Raw genomic sequence first — 22,608 nt, 5'->3', positions numbered from 1 at the left:
CCCTGTACTCTCCACGCGCGCCATCTCCCGCCCCTCATAACAGGCCCGGAGAGTAAACCCCCAAACGCGTCCAGAAGCAGCTCCCAACTCTTCGCCGGGAGCACGTTGGAGCCTGGATTTTGTAGAGACTCGGGATTGGAGTCTATTGCCGGCCTCTCCTGGATCCGGCTTGATTTTCATATTTTAAGAAGATTTTCTTATTACCTTTGATTACTCCTTTTAACGAAATTTCTGGAGGAGCTCAGTAGGGAAGATTGGTGGGAATCTGATTTTAAGAAAGAAAGCACCGAAGGGGCAATTATTAATTTTCCTCGGGTTTGGAATAACCCTCTGGACGAGAGAGCGGGCGAGCGGGAGCTAGGTGGGAAGAGTGGAGAGGATCGGCGAGGCGCGCCAGCCGGAGCCACCTCCTTCCCGGCCGCCCCCTCCCCACTCCCCCTACACACACTCGCTCGCTCGCTTGCCGGCGCGCGCACACCCCCCGCGCCGGACCCGCACCTCGGCGGGCGCCACACACTCGGCAGCCCGAGCAGCGGTACCGCAGCGGGATGGAGGCGGCGCGCACGGAGCGCCCCGCAGGCTGGCCGGGGGCGCCGCTTGTCCGGACTGGGCTCCTACTCCTGTCGACGTGGGTCCTGGCCGGCGCCGAGATCACTTGGGACGCGACAGGCGGTCCCGGGCGCCCGGCAGCCCCGGCTTCGCGGCCACCGGCGTTGTCTCCACTCTCGCCGCGGGCAGTGGCAAGCCAGTGGCCGGAGGAGCTGGCGACGGCGCGGAGAGCCGCCGTGCTGGGGCGCCGGGCCGGACCAGAGCTGCTGCCCCAGCAGGGCGGTGGCAGAGGCGGTGAGATGCAGGTGGAAGCCAGAGGGACGTCGCCGGCAGGCGAGCGGCGGGACCGGGGCATCCCAGCTCCTGGCAAGCTTGGCGGCGCGAGGAGGAGTCGCCGGGCGCAGCCCCCAAGCACCCCGGAGCGCGGGGACGCCCGGGCTACTGCTCCGGCCGATGGTTCCAGAGGAAGCCGTCCCCTGGCTAAGGGTTCTCGGGAGGAGGTGAAGGCGCCGCGGGCTGGGGGGTCGGCGGCTGAAGACCTCCGGCTGCCCAGCACCTCCTTCGCGCTGACCGGGGACTCGGCCCACAACCAAGCCATGGTGCACTGGTCCGGACACAACAGCAGCGTGAGTACCCACCCGGCGGCGGGTCCGCCTGCTTCCTGACACTGAAGCGGAATGGGGGGGGGGGGGGGCGGGCGGGAGCGAGGGACAGATAGTTGCTTGGGGTCGAGGCGGGGGACGCCTCGACTTTTCGAGATAACAGGTTTGTCCGATTCCCCCCCACGCCCCCAACAGGTTAACGGAGTTTGTTGTTAGACGCTGTGTGCGTTTGTTTACTGGAGACCCTAGGCTTCCGGCCGTCGGGAGGGGAGATGAGGAAGGGGCTTCTTAAAGATGAGTGGGGGAGGGATCTATGCTCACTTTCTCCCATACTTGGCTTGGAGGGTCAGTTTTCCTGTTTGCGGGATACTTGAATTCTTGGATGAGAAAAAGGGCTGACTTGGGGCGGGAGCCTCTGAACAGACCGATTCCTGCGACTGCCCGGGCTCCCCTCCCCCCCGCGCCCGTCACGCGAAAGGCAACCCGGGAAGCCATTCGGACTCCCAGCCTCCTGCTCGTCTCGGGGTCGCTGCTCTCCACTCCAGGCGCGCAGTCCTCGAGCCCAGGAGGGAGGCTCCGCCAAGTCGGCCCCAAGACTTGGCTTCTGTTAACCCCGGTTGCTCCTTCAAAGCCCAGGGAGCGGCCCTGGAAAGCCGTAGCAGAGGCCGTAAAAAAAGTTTAAAGCGTGAAACAAAATTCCACACCCATCCAGCGCCCATGCCACACCGCTCGCCCTCACGCACGCACAGACACACGGAAGTCGCTGAGCAGAAAACTCTGGCCTTCACCACTGCATTCTGCGCCACAAACGGCTCCCTGAGCGGAGTTGGGTCCCTGAGCTTCCTGCACACCTCACCGCCCGCTTTTCCCCGCCATCGGGTTCTCCCGGACAAGGATGTACCGAGAGGTGGCGCCGTTGAGCCCGCTCTGGCAGACTCGGGCGTTCCGGACTGGGCGCCCGACTGAGTATCGCGCCTGCCCGCCAGGCAGCTGCAGCGGCTCGCAGCGCGTGCCCGGAGGGGCTCCCCCTACTTCGCCGGCACCCAGCGCTGTGCAGCCAAGCAAAGAAAAGGCGGGTGACAGGTTCCCACCATCTTCCCCGCTTCCCTCCCTCCCGCGGTCCCTACTTCAGCCAGATTTGGAAAATCCTTTCCTCTTCTCTGGCTCAATGGTTCAGATCAGAACCTGGCATTGGGTAGGGTGCACGCTCCAGGCAGAGGATAACGGGTGTCTGTACAAGCAGCCTTGGGGAATTGATTTGATAGGAACTCACTCCGCAACTCCCTGCCGTTTTGTGTTTCTCTTCATGACCGATGTTTGACAAGATTTCTCTGGGAAATTTTTGCCTTATTTTAACAGAGCCTGGGGTGTCCAGGATTGGGTATCTAATAAGAGGAAAGCGAGGGGTCCGCAGAAGGTAGCACATAAGCAATACCAAAGTGCAGATTTCTTGGTTTCTAATGATGCACAGCGCGGCAGCCCAGTCTGGGTAGCCGATGCTGGGCTTGAAGGACCAGTGGAGTCCAGCTCCAGAGGGGCGCAGTGGCGGGCTTCATCTGCCTTGGATGGAGACCCCCGCAGCCTCGGGCTGACAGATCTGGCGAGAGGGGTGCCTTTGCAGGGCTGAGTGATTGAAGACTTCTAAGTCCTTTCCAAGAGGACTTGGATATGTGTGTGCTGTGCTGACAGCAGGGGTTGTGAATCCTAACTTCATTTTAGTTTGATTATTTGTGTGTGTGTGTGTGTGTGTGTGTGTGTGTGTGTGTGTGTTGAGGTTCTTACTTGGTGAGGAGGATGGATAGGATGTGTGTAAGTAAATATATCCTAGGAAGAGGAGGATGTAATGTCTTCACATCTGTGACTTTACTACTGCCACATTAGGACAATATAAATTCACTCTCCCTGAAGAGTTTTTCTGTGTCTCTGCTTTTAAGGATTATTTTTGAGTATTTACAAAGCCTCTGAAGATGGGACTTTAGAGAAAATGCTTCCTGCAAGTAGCAGTTAACTGTGCATGACCTTCTTTGCTCATCTTCAAAGCAGCTGTGCAGCAGAAGAGGTGAGGGGCAGGTCTGGCCCGTGCTTCCTGGGGAAATGACTCTTCAGTCAAATGATGGCCAACAGGGCTTGGGTACTGGAGCAGTTGGGCTTGGAGTCCTTGGTGACAGCAATGAGATTGGACAATGTATGAACAGCCCCTAGGGACTTATTGGTTGTGCTCTTGGCCAGCCTTACTGCTCATGCAAGAGCACCACAGGTGGATGTAGGGCCACACGCTGTCTTCTCTCTCCGTTCTAGGGAAGAACTGCCCCTTTAGCCCTTAGGCTGGACCTGTCTCTTCTGACCACATTTTGTAGGCAATACCAGAGAGACATCCTTGATTATCAGGTCTGTGAGCCTCTGTAAAGAAGATGGAGAAGCATACTCACGTGGCCCTGTCTTTGAGACTTTAAGGAAATCTCCTGGTGAGTCACTGGGAAACCAGTTTCAGCAACATTTACCCAGTTGGTTTTTCTCCTGTCCCCCTTTCCTGATGGCAGGAAAAGAAGGTGTTGTAAATAAAAGCCAGGGTGAAGAGTGATGGGGATGAGGATGCTTTGGAAAGATCCCTTCATCATTGGTTTCAAAGTGGAGGGAGATGTCCGTAAAACAGAGAACATGGGGGCTAGCTCCAGGCTCTTCTGACATGGGAAGAGAATTTTATCTCTTCTTCTGGCTTCTGGCGTATTAGACATGTCCTTCTTCAGGAGGCCACCAGTTTAATTTTTAACACAATGAGGGGTTTCCTTGCTCTTCTTCCAAGTGTCTCTGATGCACCCGATTACTTGATATGAGTTCCCTTTTGGGGAAAGTTTTCAGTAACCCTATGAAATTGGAAATTGAACTCCATTCTGACCGAGTTTACAGTCAGGGATGCAGGGTCGGCCATGTAGGAGAAGGGTCTTCAGCCCACGCCATTGGTCCAGTGTGTGCCCCAGGTGGTTGAGGGTACAGGAGGAGACCTTTGACCAAGGCTTGGGGTGGGTATTTGCCTTGGTCCCAGGACTGAGAAGAGATGGCTTTAGGGGCAAAGGAGAAGGAGTGCAGCTGGCTTTGGGCAAAGGAATCAGGAGGGCATGGGGCCTGGGCACCACCTCTGACCATGTTGCCTGCCAGGTGCTCTGGCTGGAAAGTGAGTGGACTTGGCCTTGGAGCCTTTACTCTGGAGGAGTGATTTGCTATTTTTTCTCTCCAGTTGCCTCCAGCTGGAATCCTGGTGATTAATGGGTTAGAGAGTGTTTCACAAACACCCAGAGGGAGCCCAGTCCCCGTGGCTTATGGGGAAACAGAAAAACACATTATTCTGTCCTTTTTCTTTAAATGAAAGAAGAAGCCTCCCTGCTTGCTCAGTGAGTTGGCAAATGACTCTGGAGAGTGGAAAGTTGTGAAGGCACAGTCCACTTCTCCACACTCCCTCCTCCTTGGATTAACCCTTCATGCCCCCCGCCCCGCATTCCTGGTGCTGAGGTGAAAACACTGCATCTGCCCTAACGTTGGTCCTCATTTCCTTCCAGCAGTGCACTCGAAGTGGTAGTGATTTGCAGGCTGCTGCCCCTGCAGTGTATCTGCTTGGAATACTTGCCGGGTAGTTCTCAATTAATGTGCCCAACACTGCATCTTGGTGAAGAGAAATGGGGAGATGCTGATATTTCTAGGCCCTCCCAGATCACTCTGTCCTGAGCATACTAGTAGGTATAACACACAGATTCTCCCAGGCAGGATTTCCTACCCTTAACTAATTCAGCTGGACTGTATTCTAAAATATTTACTCCTAATGTGCAAAATAGTGACAGATTTGATCAGATTAATTGTATTTCACTCACTGGATCATCTAATTGTGGCTCCAAACAGATTTTTCAAATAGCTTTTGGCTGGATTGCCTTGTCTTCATCGTCCCTGCTCACAGTTCCTGTGTCACAATATCTTAATGCATTCTGCCTTCTCGGAGGCTTAATAAAGAAGCCTGCCACAGAAGCCATTCTTCAGGGTTTTGCCAAAAAAATCTGTTTTCAATTAATATTACAAGGGGAAACCATGTCAGTTGAGATGTAGCTGGGAAATGCATGGGGACATAATGGCACTAATTGCTCCTGGTCATTGTTGGTCTGAGGGGCGGTGAGGAGAGGAGGAGCTGGGCACAGCTATTTATCTGCTCTGTGATTTCTCTGATGGCTGGATTACAGGGTGTGATTTCCTTCTCAGATCCTTCAGTGATTTCCAAGGTGAGCAGAAGTTGCAGACTCCTTAATTGGGAGGCCTGACTTAATGATTACAGAAATGCAGTGGCTGGAACTTGCTTTGTAGTTGGCAAAGAAGGAATGCTGGGAAGTGGCTTCTCCAGTGGTGTTGGATTTAAGGGAAGGGGAGTTGGTGACTCCAGTGGCAGGAAGACTCAGTGGACAGAAGGGAAAATTGTTTTTTCCTTGGGCTGTGTAAATCTATTGTCAGTGAAGGAATCCTGGAACTGGATGATCTGTGGGCCCTGAATTATCTCGTAAGGAGCAGAGAGGTGTGACAAAGCAGACACTCTGTGATAGGAAGATTTGGCTGGAGACCAGTGGTTTATCCAAGGCTAGGTGCAGATTGGCTAAGTCACTTAAGGCCTGTGGCTTGACCCACCTGTTGATTTCCCGCTTTCTGCCTTCTTTTGGCCTCTTGGTTGGCTTGAACACTTCCCTTATAGGGAGAAAATGTCAAAGGATGATTCTGCAGTAAGTTTGGGGGAGAAAAGAGGCCTTGTGGAGGAGGAGGTGGGAAATACAGAATGTGAGGGCTTAGTGGGTCACTCGGCAGTTCTGGTAAGTAGAACTGGCTTTGTGGGTTGGATCGAATTTGGCTAGGTTTGTTCTGGTGTTGTGGGTAACTGGGAAAAGGCTCGGATAGGGCTCTAACTTTGTTGGTAGTCAGTGGAGATGAGGGAGCTTTGCCTTACACATGGTTGGCACTTGATAATGTTTGACCGAGTGAATGAAAGACAGTCTCAAGTCTCATCAAGCAGAGATGATAAAGGAATTAGAAATTGTTGTTGCCTGGGATAGCAATGATTTCAGAACTTGACAGCTGCTATAGCCAGGAGTGTTTCATCCAGTGTGTCTACATTCTGGCTTGAGGACCTTTGGTTTCTTGAATTCAAACCCAGAGTCCATTAGCCTGGCATTCAAGGCTATGTATGTCCTGGGTCTACTTCTCCAACTTTGGGTTTGACTCTTCCCTGATTAACTCCTGCATTCTGGCCAGGGCAGAGTCTTCATTGTCCCAAGCACCTTGAGGTCTCCTCTGCTTGAGGTACCTTTCTTTCTTGATGAAAGGGCAACTGTTATTCATAGCTCAGTTCAACATTCAGGCTCAGTGGCTCTATGAAACGTTCCTTAGAAGCATTTATTTCTCTTCCCCTACTTGTTTATAGAATTTACAGAATGCACTACACATTTGATCATATTTAGTTTAGTACTTACTTTAGTTTTATATTATTTGGTGAGTGTTTTGAGGGTAAGAGCTGAAATAATTAAAACAGTACCCCCTCCCTCCAATCACCATCAAGTGTGAGTTCTGTTCTTCTCATCCATGCCTGGCAGCATGTGCCGTAGGGTAGTACATAGCTCAGTAATACTGAACTCATCTGGGGAGTTGGACTGTGACTTAGCTGCAGGGTAAGAGGAGAGGAAAGACCATTTTGCCCTAAGATAACTAACAGGTTAACACCGTCTCTTAATGACACTGAGTTTATACAGCTGGTGTATTGTTTCATATATACATGTTAACATAAGATTCAGAGGGATCTCTACGCTACTTAGTAAGAGGATAGAAATAAGGACTAGTTAATAATCCTGGCTTCTCATGCACTTCAGAGATCAGATGGACACTCCTGTAAGACATTCATCAATTTTCTGAGTTTTTCCTGTGTATGTGGCATTGTCCTAGAAACTGTGGGGTTGGTAGAAGTGTGATAGAGGGGATACAAAGAAGGATGAGACAACATTTGCCTCATGGTCCTGCCAACATGCTTTGGATGTGTGAGTGCTCTTCTGTAAAGTTAAATAATACGTGACAGCAAGACAGATGCCATGGGGTGACATGTGGTTAATTGTCAAGTGATTGTTTCAGGTTATGAGCTCACAGAAGAGAGGACCCCTATGGGACATAGTACAGGAATTTTAGACTTACAGAATGTCAAGACTGGAAGTGCACTTGCGAATTGTCTTCCTCAAATCACTCAGGATAGAGATGAGGATGTGATACTCAGACAGAAACATGGCAGCCTACCTTGGATCCCACTTATTTTTTTTTTTCTCTTGGAAGAGCCATCCCCTCTTCACGCCCATTTTTCTCCTTTCTTCTCATGTTAACAGAGCATTTTCCCTCAAAGAGGATTTGTGTGTTTTCACTCTGGTGAGGTGCCCATTTTATGGGTAGGGTAGACTGAGGCCCTAGGATGGATATAATATGAGGCTAGTCAGATAGATTTAGGAATAGATTCTTTCCTTCTGTTCTGGGGCCATGCTCTATAGCCACCCTGCCCACCCACTGTGGTGGCTGCAGACAATGAGTAACAAGCTAGTTAATGTTGGACAAGCTGTATCTTACTAACCGTTGTTAATGGGAGCCTCTTGTGAGTCACCTTGTTATTTGAGTTAGTGAGTAATTCAAGCCTGGTTACGTCACAACCAGGAACATTTTTCTCATTTACTTTGATCGGCATAGTTTGGATTTAATTATTTATGGAAATGCTGTTGTTTATAGTACACTAATAAATGTTCTATAGTAAATTTGGAAAAAATAATGGAATCTAAGACCTCAGGATTGCACAAATTGCTGTCTGGTATTGAATGCATGCAGGGAAGCAGAGGAAGCCATCCCTGCTTGGTTGAGATGACAGGGACCTGCAGCAGAGTAGGGCCAGCAGGGTTATTGCTCAGTAAAACTGTGCCCTTGACTAAGTAGGGGACTGTTACTTGGCACACGTCGGAAAGAGAAAAAAACCTTCTTTAGGGGAAAAACTGGAAATAAAGCTATGTAGAATAATCAAGGATTCTATGAGGTTGTAGGATTATTTAGTACGGGTATATGGTACAACTTGTGTGAATTCATATTTGTGGAGAGATTTCATCCTGAATGCAGTCCTCTTTCGGATTTGTTGAGAACGGATAGACTGGGAACCTGAAACAGGCCACATACTAAATAAGATCATGGATTGTGCAGCCAGGTGCCTGACTTCAAGTCCTCCCTCTGTTTCTTAATAGCTGTGTGACATTGGGCAAGTTGTTACCCTCTCTGCTGTTTCTTCATATGAAAAAAGGGGGTGAAGATATAGTATCTCTCACCTTGGGCTGTTGTAAGAATTAAGTGAGATTGTACAGGGTAAAGTGCTTAAAAGAAGTGCCTGACCCATTTGTAGCAAGCACTCAAGATACTTTTAGTTTAGTTGTTATTTTTATACCTGGAAGGGGCCTTCCTTTAATTTTCAGATGGAAATGTTGAAGCAGAGGTAGAAGGCACTTGCTCAGAGTTTCCTAGTGAGCTGATGGCAAGGCTTTGGCTAGAACCCAGTTCTCATCAAGATGCTCATTTCAACCACCTCCCATAGTTCATGCTCCCAGTCACATGAGTCTTTGCCATGTCTATCATTTATGTCGTGCTAAAGTAGATGTTGAAAAAGATCTAGAAGTGAATGACTGGGGACCTGGATTCTTGAAATTCATAGTCAGAATTTGTAATAGAAACAGAATCATATTAGTTAGATGATTACACTAATAAGCTATGAATAAGGTTAACATTATTTCAGGGCTTTTATTGCATGGAGAGTTAAGGGATCCAGAAAGATGAAGAGTAGCTTCCCTCAGATTGGGCATCCATGATACAACTCATAGCTAATCAAGGGAGGCTTCTTGAGGGAAGTGAGTAAAGTGTGTAGCTTCTAGAACATTGGAGATCACTGGATTGCTGGGGCTGGTTGGCAAGCAGATCCCATTGTGCCAAAGACTCATCTGTGCCAAAATCATGGGCTAGACCTCGATGTTCATTTTTCCGCTCCTCTTCTGTATGTGTGCCTGTTGTGAAATGGGCATATCACATGGATTGGAGCTATCTCTAGAATATCTGCAGCCTGTTCCTCAGTATTATCACACTGGTACAATCCACTAATTACTTTGTGGTGATCTATACCCACAGAGTTGCAGGCTTGAGTTCCCTTTTTGCCTTCACCCTGTGTACCAAGAATGAAACCTGAGAGCCCTGCATAGACACTAGAGGGAGCATTGCCCTGGGAAAGAAGTGAAAATAAATAGTATGAAATAATGAGACAATGCTGTACCAAGAATTGTTCTGAAGAAGGGAAGATGAAAAGTAGCCTGTAAGTGAATTGTGTAGGGGTTGTATGATGACCCATAGATGAATAATCAGTTGGCAGCAGGGCAGTTTTCAATCCTGGGGGGCTGATCATTCAGCCTCTTCCTACAGAAAAAAGGGGAGTAGATACAAACATGTTCATTCAGCAAGTAGATACTCAGACCATTAATGACTGAACTAACACTCTACAAATAGATTCAGCTGGAAGTGATGCTTAGGCTGGGTTCTCCCATCTCTTCTGTATTTCCTTCCTTTTTGCTTCCTTGTTCTCTTGTATCTGGTGGTTAGTCAATAGGTGCTTATTGAGTTGAACAGAATAAATACTTGCTTAAATACTTAAAAGTGCCTGGATAAAGAACAAGTGTCTTGGGGATGGAGAAGTGTCTGGCCTGCTGTTGCTGGCCTGGGGTCTGCACCCTGGGACATTGCAGCTGTCTCTCACAGGCTCTCAGGTCCCACATGCCTGACTCATCCTCCCAAAAGCCTTTTTGACATCTATGGTGAGGTAGGCATTTTCTCATTCAGATGGTTAGAATCAGTTTAAAGATTACACTGCTGCATAAGAAATAAACTTTTTCTTTTAAAAATCTGTTCTCAGTGGGAGATGAAGAACAATTACCGAGTTGAACATTTTCAAGACTAGAAAAATAGCTCAAGCTGCCATATCTGAACGTGATTACACATAGTGGGGGAACTTGTCTACATTAAGAGTTCTGAGACAATGAAGCTGGTGACACAGAGAAACTTGTTTTCCAGAGTGGTGGTGGAAGAGGAGGGTGTCCTTAGCGGTGAAACAGTTGCTTATCTCACTGTGTTGCTTTCAGTATTATTCATGCTTGAAAGCAAACTTTTGTTTGAAAGATTTCTTAAAACTCTAAAACATCTTTTCTGTCATGAGACGGTCCCTAAGCAACAGCAACCTTGAACAAGTCTCTAAGCCTTAGTTTTGCTGGCTGTAAAATGATGATAATACTGGTCTTGCAGGATTGTTGTGAATCTTAGAGATGATGCCTATAAAGGGCCTAGCATAATAGCCTATTTTAACATAAGAACGTTAACTTTTGTAATTCCAGTACTTTGGGAGGCTGAGGCGGGCAGATCACTTGAGGTCAGGAGTTCGAGACCAGCCTGGCCAACATAGTGAAACCTCCGGGCTCTACTCAAAAAACAAAAACAAACAAACAAACAAAAAACAAAAATTAGCTGGGCATGGTGGCACATCCCTTTAATCCCAGCTATATGGGAGGCTAAGGCTAGAGAATCTCTTGAACCCAGGAGGCAGGGGTTGCAGTGAGCCGAGATGGTGCCACTGCATTCCCCAGCCTGGGTGACAGAGTCAGACTCTCAGAAAAAAAGAATGTTAATTCTCATTTGGAGATCTGTTGGTACTCTACTCATATTCTGGGGTGTTCCTTTGCTCTGCATGCTGGCCTGATTTCTAACCACCAGCACCAGAGACTGTTTGCCCAACAGCTTTCCCTGGCCACTGGAGCTTGCTTTGATCACACAAGGCAAGGAAGAGTCAAGGAATTAATGCCTGTGAGGGAGCAGGGAGCAGCCACTACCAATGACTGGTGGGAGTTGATGGATAAATATCCAGCCCCCTTGACCACTGGGGTTGGCTAACTCTGAGACATGTTTCTTTCATGGTTTCCCAGAGCTCCCCGTGGGATTAAACCCCAGTTTTAAATGTGTGTGTGTGTGTGTTTTTAAATGGGTGCATTATTAGTAAGGAGAGAGCCTGCAAGTATGATTTAAAAAATGGAAAGTGCTTCTTTCAAGCATGCCTAGATTTGGTCTTACTTCAAGCAGATGTATTTTCATTCATTCTTTCACTCATTCATTCAGTATTTTTTTTTGCTTGGTATGATGTCAGTTCAGTTATTTGAATTTTCTGGGATTCAGTTTCCTCACCTGTAAAATGAAAAAGTTGCAAAAATTGCTGCAGCCCATCTCACCACAAAGTAGATATGATATTAGGTCAGTCATTTCTTGATGGGTGAAATGGGGACTATCCTATTTGCTCCCTTTATGTCACAGTTAAAAAATGAGATGGTGCACATGGAAGCATTTTGTAAAGAATAGGGGGTGGTATGAACTCAAGTTGTTAGTTTACCTCACCTCTCCTTCATTCCCTTAAGGAGCTACAGACCCTTTGACAACAGATTTGAGACCAGATACAGCTCTTGCCGCCTTCTGCCTTCTCTCAGTACAAATGAACACTTCCATTAACATGCATGCTGTGGTAGTAAAAACCCCAAGATTCTTATTCCAGGCATGATGTACAATTTATTTCAAGTCACACCTGATATAATAAAATTCTCAGATGGGAGTGTAATTTGGATGTTTTAAAAAAACATTTGCCCCAGGTCGTGACCTGTATTGATTGTTCTGCCTTACTCTTTTCAGATTATGTGAAGTATTTAGAGAGCACCTACTATATGCCTAGTGAGGCAGCATGTGCAAAAAAATCTATGTGATGCAGCCCGGACACCCAAAATAACTTACAGTTTTGTGTGTGGTAAACATGTTGGATGGCTATTGCAGGGAACAGTGAGATAGCATAAGACGTGTGCTAATGGAGCATGCTTAGGAAATAACTTGAACGTAATCAAGACCACAGTGAATGAAAATTAATGAAAGTGTTAAAAAATTCTGGTTGTTTTTATTATCTGCAACAAAATCTACCAGCGCAATAAGAAATAGATGTCGTACTCTATCACCAAACGTGGGTCACTTGACAAGGAGTGTCCTGAGCTTTGAGGTCAAATAGATTACCTGTTGTTCTGACAATTGTTCAGAATTCTGCCATGTCAGTGTGGGGTATAAATTTCTTATAGAGAACTCTGTTTCACCTTGTGTTTCTACTTGTTTTATTTTCTTTATAGGAAGATAAAGAATATGCTATTTCACCATAGTACTATGATATTCCAACTTTTAAGTTGTATTATTATTAGATATTCTAATTTGTACTGATTTCTTTCTTTCTAGGCCTGTTTCCCTTCTGTCATCTTGAGATTTCTATTTATTTTACTCTTGGATTAGTGCCTCCGTTTTTTGGATTCCATTCCTCTGTTGTGGGCTGCTTTTCATTTTTCTGTGGCATATCCTCAAGTAATCTTTTTCAGAGAATGCATGGGAATGTCTTGGTTTATACTTCTTGTCCTGACAGAATGTGAGTAGAAGTATTTTGACTCTCAAAAGATCCTGGCTTAGATGATGAATCATATGGTCACCCAGTGCTTGGGAGATATTAATGCTTTAAAAAGATTTTTAATTTAAAAAATGTTTTGTGGGTACATAGTAGGCATGTATATTGATGGGGTACATGAGATGTTTTGATACAGATATGCATTGCATAATAATCACATCATAGAAGATGGGATATCTGTTCATTCAAGCACTTACCATTTGTGTTAGAAATCATCCAGATTATACTCTTTTAGTTATTTTAAAACGTACAATTAAATTATTATTGACTGTAGTCACTCTTTTGTGCTGTCAAATACTAGGCCTTATTCATTCGTTTTATTTTTTGTACCCATTAATAATCCCCACCTCCCCCTCTCCCCCACTACCCATCCCTGCCTCTGGTAATCATTCTTCTACTCTATGTCCATAGGTTCAGTTGTTTTCATTTTTAGACCCCACAAATAAGTGAGAACATGCCATGTGTGTCTTTTGGTGCCTGGTTAATTTCACTTAACATAATGACCTCTACTTCCATCCATGTTGTTGCAAATGACTGAATTTCATTTGTTTTTATGGCTGAATAGTACTCCACTATGTATATGTACCACATTTTCTTTATCCATTCATCTGTTGATGGACAGTTAGGTTGCTTCCAAATCTTGGCTATTGTGAATAGTGCTGCAACAAACATGGGAGTGCAGATATTTCTTTGATATATTGATTTCCTTTGTTTTGACTGTATACCCAGCAGTGGGATTGCTGGATTGTATAATAGCTCTATTTTTAGTTTTTTGGGGAACCTCCAAACTGTTCTCCATACTAGTTGTACTAATTTACATTCCCACCAACAGTGTACAAGTGTTCTCCATTTCCTCACCAGCATTTGTTATTGCCTGTCTTTTGGATATAAGCCATTTTAATTGGGGTGAGGTGATATGTTACTGTAGTTTTGATTTGCATTTCTCTGATGATCAGGAGATCCACTTTTAAAAAAGATTCTTGGCATGTCTAAAATTTTGTTTGCTCTCACATTGGCTTGGTGGTTCATCTGGATAGAGAAATCTAGGGTCAAAGAAAGTTCTTCTTGGATTTGGGAAGTACTTAGGTTACTTGATGATTTTGTATCATGTGCTATTATGGCATTATATGTGTCTCCCCTTTTACTCATAGACTGATGAAGGTGGGAAAAGGAGGTACATACATAAGATACTTGTGACTTTGTTCAAATTAGTGATGTGCAACCCTTGAGGAAGCCCGATGCATTAAAACTGGATTTACGCAAAATCGGTAGTATAAGGTGGGGGATCATACACTCTGCAGGGCCATTTGCTGTTGATACTTGTTATCCAAATACTTTCAGTGTAAAACTCAACCAAAAGAAGTAGTTTTAGGCAGGGTGTGGTGGCTCATGCCTGTAATCCCAGCACTTTGGGAGGCTGAGGCAGGTAGATCACCTGAGGTTGGCAGTTGGACACCAGCCTGGCCAACATGGTGAAACTTTGTCTTTAGTAAAAATTCAAAAAATTAGCCAGGTGTGGTGGCATACACCTGTAGTCCCCACTACTTGGGAGGCTGAGGCAGGAGAATCACTTGAACTGGGGAGGCAGAATTTCCAGTGAGCAGAGATCACTTCACTGCACTCCAGCTTGGGTAACAGAACTCCGTCTCAAAAAAAAAAAAAAAAAAAAAAAAAAAAATGGAGTTGTTTTATTTATTCAATTTTAGCTTCGGGGGTACATGTGAAGGTTTGTTATGTAGGTAAACTCATTTCATGGGGGCTTGTTGTACAGATTATTTTGTCATCCAGGTATTTAAGCCTAGTACTCAATAGTTATTTTTTCTGCTCCTCTTGCTTCTCCCATCCTCCACTTTCAAATAGTCCCCAGGGTCTGTTGTTCCTCCCTTTGTGTTCATGAGTTCTCATCATTTAGCTCCCACTTATAAGTGAGGACATGTGGTATTTTATTTCTGTAAAATATGGTGCATATACACCATGGAATACTACGTAGCCATAAAGACAAACGAGTTCTTGTCTTTTGCAGGAACATGGATGGAGCTGGAGGCTATCATCCTTAGTTACTTTTTATTTAAAAAAATTTAAAATCATTTTTTAAAACCACAGCTATAGCCAATTGATACGATTTGGAGCTGTGTTCTTGTGCAAATCTCATGTTACATTGTAATCCACATTGTTGGAGGTGGGGCATGGTGGGAGGTGATTGGATCGTGGAGACAGATTTCTCATGAGTGATGGGTTTAGCACCATCCTCTTGGTACTATCCTTGTGATAGTGAGTGAGTTCTCGTAAGATCTGGTTGGTTAAAAGTGTGCAGTGCTTGCTGCCCCCACCCTGCCTTGCTCCTGCTCCTGCCATGTAAGACATCTGTTCTCCCTTTGCCTTCTGCCATGATTGGAAGTTTCTTGAGGTCTCCCCAGAAGCATAAGCTAATATGTTTCCTGTATAGCCTGCAGAACCATGAGCCAATTAAACCTCTTTTATTAAATATAAAATACACAGTCCTAGATATTTCTTTATAGCAATGTGAGAATGGACTAACACATCAACATTCAATACATATTTGTGGCATCCTCTTTATGTGCCAGGTGCTGTTAGATTCTGAGTCTGTAATGGTGAGCAGTTCTCTGGTTGAGAGGTACGTGTTAACACTAGGGACATTTAACCTAGGAAGGGCAAAGAGGGAGAAGCAGATGAGTTGAGATTGCAAAGATGTACAGGGTGGATTAGGTGCAGAGGAGAGGGAGGCAGGAAGGAGCAAGGTATTTGAAGGGGAAAGGAAGGACAGCGTGGCTGGAGCAGAGGAACTTGGGGAAGGTGAGAGATGAGATGGAGCTAGACAGGCAGGCATGGGCAGGACTAAGCAAAGGTTTAGTTCTTTATTCTAATAGCAAAGGGATGACCTGGCATGGTGGCTCGTGCCTGTAATTCTAGCACTTTAGGAGGCTGAGGAGGGCACATCCCCTGAGCCCAGGAGTTTGAGAGGCAACATGGAGAAACTCTGTCCCTACAAAAAATACACACACACACAAAATTAGCTGGGCATGGTGGCATGCACTTGTGGTCTCAGCTACTCAGGTGGCTGAGGCTGAGGTGGGAGGATCACTTGAGCCCAGGAGGTTGAGGCTGCAGTGAACTGTGATCATGCCACTGCATTCTAACCTGGATGACAGAGTGAGACCTTGTCGAAGAAGAAAAAGAAAAAAAGCAAAGAGGTAAGCCATGACAAGGTTTATAGTAAGAGAGTGATAAAATTAAATGTACATTTAAAAACCACTCTCATCACCCTGTGGGTTAGAGGAAAAAAAGGATGAATGCTAAGAGGATGTAGCTGAAGAGGGTGATGGCTTGGATGGTGGCAGTCGGGGTAGGTAAGAAGGAGTCCACTGAAGAAATATTTGGCCGATGTAGTTGATTGTGTCATTAGCTCCAATTCTTCACTTCTCTTTATAACTCCCTTTGTATGGGACCTTTGCAGTGTCCTCTCTCTGTGAGTAGGATCTTTTTCCCCATCTTCTAACTTTTGGTTTGACCTTGTGACTTGCTTTGGCCAATAAAGAGGTGGAAGTGATAGTGTGCAAGTTTCAAGCTTAGTTATCAAGAAGCATGTGTGTTTCTACCTGTTGTCTTGTGCCTTTGGGGTGGCCATGAGAAAAACATGGCCTATTGGTCTCAGGAGGAGGATGAGAGACAACTAGTACACAGCCATTCTCAGCCAAGCCCAGGCTACATCAGCCCAGCCCAGCCAGGACCAGTAGAACCGCCTAGCTGAGCCCAGTTATGATCAGCCAACCCCCAGCTGCCCTGAATATTTCTGAGAATAAGTGATTGATTGTTGGGAGAATAAGTGATTGAGATTTAGGTGGTTTATTTTGCAGAATTTTTGCAGCAGGTAAAATCAATAGAACTTGAAAGGTTGGATGTAGCAAATTTGTGGGAACATAATTACAGTGTAAAGTGAGGTTCATCTATATTTTGAGATCATTAGCCTCCTACATACATGCTCAGGGATGGACTTAGGAGTGTTTTTCTGGTGGTTGGCTGCCCCTTGCCTCTCTTTACAATTCATGGTTTCTTTTTCTGGAGCTGAATGAGGTAGGCCAGATTTATAGTCCAAAAGAATTAATTGTGTACTCTTTTTCCTTCTCATTCTCCTTCTGGCAGGCTAATCAGATTCCAGCAGAGCCTGAGAGATGAGTAATCCTCAGTTCCCTCAATAGGGGTCTTCAGACCCTAACTTTTAGTGTATTCTTGTTGGAGTTGAAATCAATGTTAGCTCTAACTGTGAAGATGGAATTTCACTTGAAGGGGTGAGAAATACAGTACCAGGGATTTTCCTGGTTTTGACTGATTATTTAAAATATATTAGTTCTGATAAAATATTTAGCTTTTAAACAACAAATTTAATATAGGGAGTTGTATTTTATTTATTAATGGAAGTTGCAGGGAGATTGGTAGGAGTTGTGCTAAAGTGCACTGTTGTGATTTTGCAAAGTATAGTAATTACTGTAATATTTTGTTGAATTATTAATATCCACTATGCCTACAGGAACATAAGCTTCTGCAGTCGAATTCATTTTAAAATTGCCTTTCTCCCTTCTGGTTTTGTTTTGTGTTTTTTTTCTTACGCACTTACTAATTTTTAAAGAAATGGGGTGGGGCAGTGTTAATTATATTGTATGAAACACTGTTGTCACGTGCTAACTGAATATATGCTTCTTCCAAGCTTGTTTGCAGTGGCAGATTGAGGGATGCTGAAAGAATCATGTCTGAGGAGAAAGGGCTCATCTGTGTGTTTTTTTCAGGAGCTGAGATGAGGAGAGAAAAATAGCAGAGAGGTCACATGTATGCACATGAGTATTATGTCTGCATGCTTCTAAGCAGAGCTGGTCCTATCTGTAGATGAAGTTGGTAGGTGTTTCATATGTGATGAAATAGCACAAGTCTCCTTTTTTTTGAAATAGAGTTCGCTTTTGTTGCTCAGGCTGGAGTATGCAATGGCATGATCTTGGCTCACTTTGTATTTTGTATTTTTAGTATAGACAGTATTTCATCATGTTGGCCAGGGTGGTCTCGAACCCCTGACTTCAGGTGATCCACTGACCTTGGCCTCCCAAAGTGGTGGGATTACAGGTGTGAGCCACAGCGCCTGGCCTCAAGTCCCCTTTCTTAATTGCTTTGACAGTGATTACTTAGTGTCTATTATGTGCTCAAATGAGATTATTGTGGATGATGATGATGATGATGGTGATGGTGATAATGATGATAGCTTACAGTTGTTACCTGAATGGGCTCATGCTGCAATAGGACTCTGGATGGAGTGCAGGGTTATACATTAGCACTTTTCTTTTTTGGTTGTGGCTAAACCGAAATTGGAGGACTAGCCTTCATATGAATATCTGCCAGTTTTACGAAATGGTGTAAGTCAGTCAACATCTGAGACTCAAGTTTCCTCATCTGTGTAATAGTTGCAAGGATCAAAATGAAATAATGTATTTGAAAGGGCATTATAAACTATAAATGTACAGGTATTTTTAAGGGAATATCATTGTAATTAAACTGTAGAAGAAGTTGCTTATACTCATGTTGTGATTTTGAGGGGGAGCAAGGAGGACTTTTTGCTTGATTTTATTTTTTCCTTTCCAGAATCTTCACAATTAGAGGACCATTCTTCATGTTGAACATTGTTCCCTCTAAGGCCCTCTTAAAATATAAATAATTCAGAGACAATATTTAGAGCTGGAAAGAACACATAATGACCTAACTACATCTTTTTTCTGACATAGAAAATGTGGGCAAGAGAGATTGTACAGTGCCCAGATTCACCCAGATAGTAGAAACGCCCTCACCAATGTCCAGTTCTCTGACTTTTAGTCCAGTGCTCTTTCTGTAACACTCGGATGCCCATTAGTATTCCATTAAGCTTTTAGTCCAGAGAATTTCCTCCCAGAATGTAGCCTTGGGAAGAATAAATTAGGTGACTAGTGGGAGACATCAGGTTTGGGATCCCTTTAGGTAGAAGAGTAGTGCTTGAGTCGCAAGGACCTGACCTTGAATCTTAGCTCCACCCCTGACTAGGTAGCTGTGACTTGGGCAAGTTACTTTTCTGAGACCTACTTCTCTCCTTTATAAAATCAGGATATAATCCCATTTTGCCTGGTCTTTGTGAGTATTTAGTGAGTTTAAAGTGCTTGCCAAGGTGCCTGCCCTGTGGTAGAAGATACTCTAAAATGAGTAGGAAATGGTTATTGTTAGGTAAGAGGTCCTGGGGATTAGCTTGATCTCGCTCACAGTTGGTCTGCCTTCTGCCAGCCATTCTTTCACCCACCTGTGAGGGTGTGTGTTCTTTAAGAGGAGAGGAAACTGCACTCTCCAACATTGCTGGTTCCCTTCCCCAGGATGGAGGAGGGAGGACTCTCTGAAAGGCCCCTGCAGAGATGCCTGCATAGTGGGGGACGCTCCTGCACTGGCCCGAGGATGAGCTGGGATTTAGCAATAGCCCTTCGTTTCTCTTTTTTCTCAGAACGAAGCAGCTCCTGCCTCATTTAAATTTCCTTTAAAGGAGCTGAGGATGATAGAAGGGGGGAGATGTGCATCTTCAAAGAATGGCAGGTGACTCCAAAAATGAGACAAATCAAAGCACCTGCATCTATAGCTGCACGTTGCTGTGTCTTAGGTGGCTCTGCTTCTTATTTTAAGTTACTGAGGTGGCTTCCTGAAAAGTGGGCTTCAGTTTTTTACCTGAGAGTTTATTATCCTGCTCCTAACTGTCCATCCTGCCTATCTGTGAGCTGGGTAGGACCTACTGTTTCTAGTGAACTTATAGCAAGTAAAGCATGACCACCTATAGGTTAACATTTAGGTAGAGGAGGAACTTCCAGGCACAGAAGAAAATAGGAAACACCACAGAGTCTGAGTCCCTTCTCAGGTAGGGCGGCTGGGTCACCCTTTACCTGAAATAAAATAAGAGCAAGGGATGGGGGGAAGTGAGCTCCTGTGGCCCTCCCCTCCCCTCTACCCAGCACCTTCCACTTTCCTAGGTCTTTCTGATCTAGGGAAAATGGTGTAATACTGGTCCTTTACATCTTCACTTTTTTTTTTTTTTCCGAGCCTTTCACATTTTAAATTTGATATCCTAATGGTGAATGAGCTGGGGATGGTTTGGAAAGGCGTTTTAGGGATGGTGACTCTTGAAATCAGAGCCTGCACTATTTGCCCAATTTTTCCAATTTTTAGGGCTGGCATCAGGGAGAGATAGGCCAGTCCAGACATCTTTCTGGTCCAGAGACGCCTATTTCCTGTCTGACGCATGGCTGAGCCTCAAAAGACTCCCATGAGAGGAGAGCCATGGGCTCTGGCCAAAGACTGGCTCTTCTCTATGTGTTGGTCAAGTACTTACAATGATGGATTTTTCTTGATTTAAGTGGAGGGGCAATTGGGGAGAGCTTTGCTCTGTACCTTTTTTTCCTCTTCAATTTTTTAAAATTTATTTAAAATATATATGACATAAAATTTGCCATTTGAATCATTTTTACTGCTACAACTCAGTGCATTAATTACATCCACATTGTTATGCAACTATCACCACTATGTTTCTAAAACCTTTTCGTTGTCCAAAGAGAAACTCTAGAACCACTTAAACAACAACTTCCTCTTGCTCTGTTCTTCACACAGTTAAATTCCGTTCTTCAGCATCTGAGCAAATATGGGGATTTCTAGTTTATTCCCCTCTTCTGCCTTCTCCTGTCCCATCTCTAACCATTTTCTCTTCTTTCTTCCCAGAACAGGGGCCCATGGAGTTGAGAATGAGGATGAGTCTTGTAATATTCAGGGATAAGAAATAGGGGAGTACTTTTCATCTCCCCCTTGACAGCTATGTTATTTATTTATAAAGATAATCTACCTGCTGTCACCCAGAGAAAGATATGTGTCTTGCTCCACCACCCTAACTTGCTCTCTTGAAGCAGGGATGGGTAATGCCAAATTACCTGCTCCTTGACCATCATGGGCATCCTAGCAATCAGTGACATACCTCAACAGGTGAGCTGCCCTTGTCCAGTGCAGTCTTGACATTGTGACTTAGTCTTGGCTAAGCCTTTTTAAGAGGAGACTTGCTTGTACATAGCTGAGATCAAACACACTTCATAGTTGAGTTGTTATTGCCTATATATTTATTAATATCATTGTTATTTAAGGTAGTATGATTTGGGAATAGATAGATGATAGATACATATCATCCTGCAATAAGTAGTTTTTTAAATATCTTGAACAGATTCCTAATTGCACTTCAGTACTGTGATTGATGATACACAAGAAACAGTTCAGACTTGATCTTGGTCTTCTGGGAACTTGAAATCTAAGAGAAGTACGTGTAGGTGGAAGGATGGAAATCCAAATCAATATTGGAATCAAAAGTGAAGCCTCTGGGGATGGGATCTAGCATTTACTGAAGGTCTGCTATGTGCCGGGTGCCAGTCTTGGGTGCTTTGTGTCTTCTCATTTTCCCCTCATAACTTTGTGAGTTGGAGGTTATTTTTATCTCTCTTTAATAGATGAGAAAACTGATGAAGAGAAGTTAGATTACCAAGCTCACACTGCTAATAAGCTTCAGAGTGGGTAATGAAGTAGAGGAAAATACAAATGTAAGGTAGTTGAGTCTGCTGTATTATTGATGTCAAAATCAGGATATTACAGAGTTTGTGAGTGCAGATAGGCTGCGAGAATCAGAGCAAAAGGGTGGGAGAAGGTAAATACATCAGCTTTTATTTCATTTTAAAATCATATAATTTTACAAAAATCATAGACATTTAGGGTACTCTTACCGTGTGCCAAACACTGAGCTGTAACCTTTGCATTCAGCATCTCGTTTAATCTTCATGGTGACTCGATGGAGTTTCTACTGTTATGAGCCACATTGTAAAGATGAGTAAATAAAAGCATGGTGGAGCTCAATACCTGGCCCAGGTCACAAAGCTGGTGAGTGACAGAACTGCAAGCCCCACGTGGACCATCTGACTTGAGAGCTCCTCCCTTGATGAGTTACAGAGCCCACTTCTCCAATTCATACCAGCAAGGGAAGCAAGGCCTCAGCAATACAAGGTTGAACTGCTGACCTCATGAGGGCTAAGATGGGTTTTCAACTCCTGGGCCTTTTTTCAATTAAACTGGCATGTTCTTTTCTAGAAGCCTCATTGAATATTTGTACTTAAGCTCTGGTGTTTGCAGGCAAAGAGCAAGATGAGTAAAGCCTTGGAGGTGAGAAGTAATAGGGTGTTTTGGGGAACTAGGAGAGGCAAGAAGAGATAGGACCAGATTACAGAGGCAAACTTGCACGTTATTTTTGTAGGCACTGGGAACGCTTAGTAATTTTGAGCAAGGGAAACATGTAATTAGCAATGGCATCAATTGTCCTCAAAACGCCACAAAATCCATTCTCCCTACTTCATGGGAGGAAAAAGAAAGGCTCAGAGAGGCTGAGTTTTTGCCTGGAGTCACTCAGCAACTGTTAGTGGAAGGAGCAGCAGAAGCCCACACTGCTGTCTCTCCTTCCAGCTTTGGGAGCTGCCAGCTGCCTTCCTTTCACTCTGCCTGTTCCCTTCCCACCTCTTGCCCGCTCCCTCCTGGCACAGTGGAGTCCTCTCCATCATTAGAGCAGCCAGTGGGGTTCTGTTGTAATTAAAGGAAGCCAACAGGGAGAAGCAAAGCAGAGCAAGGGAAAAAAGCAACCACCAACACCACACAAACTCCCTAACAACTGCTGTCTATCGCCTTTCATGGGCACTTGCTTGCTTTAAATACAGCAGAGGGAAACCCCATAGGATGGTGTGGGAAAGCAGGTTATTAAGTTGCCTTCAGGCTGGCAGA

At 44.9% G+C, this 22,608-nt stretch overlaps 1 protein-coding gene across 1 annotated transcript in view; it reads left to right on the top strand.

Moving 5' to 3' along the window:
* Window positions 1-328: 328 nt before the first annotated feature.
* Window positions 329-22,608, top strand: part of SORCS3 (sortilin related VPS10 domain containing receptor 3) — a 621,477-nt gene continuing 599,197 nt past the window's right edge. The window contains exon 1 of the mRNA XM_030940951.1: window positions 329-1,175. Coding sequence (XP_030796811.1) covers window positions 549-1,175 — 627 coding nt within the window. The 5' untranslated portion in view covers window positions 329-548. The remainder of the gene's footprint in view (window positions 1,176-22,608) is intronic.

This window comes from Rhinopithecus roxellana, chromosome 11 (genome assembly GCF_007565055.1).
Source record: "Rhinopithecus roxellana isolate Shanxi Qingling chromosome 11, ASM756505v1, whole genome shotgun sequence".
NCBI lineage: Eukaryota > Metazoa > Chordata > Mammalia > Primates > Cercopithecidae > Rhinopithecus > Rhinopithecus roxellana.
This window is presented reverse-complemented; position numbering and strand designations above follow the sequence as displayed.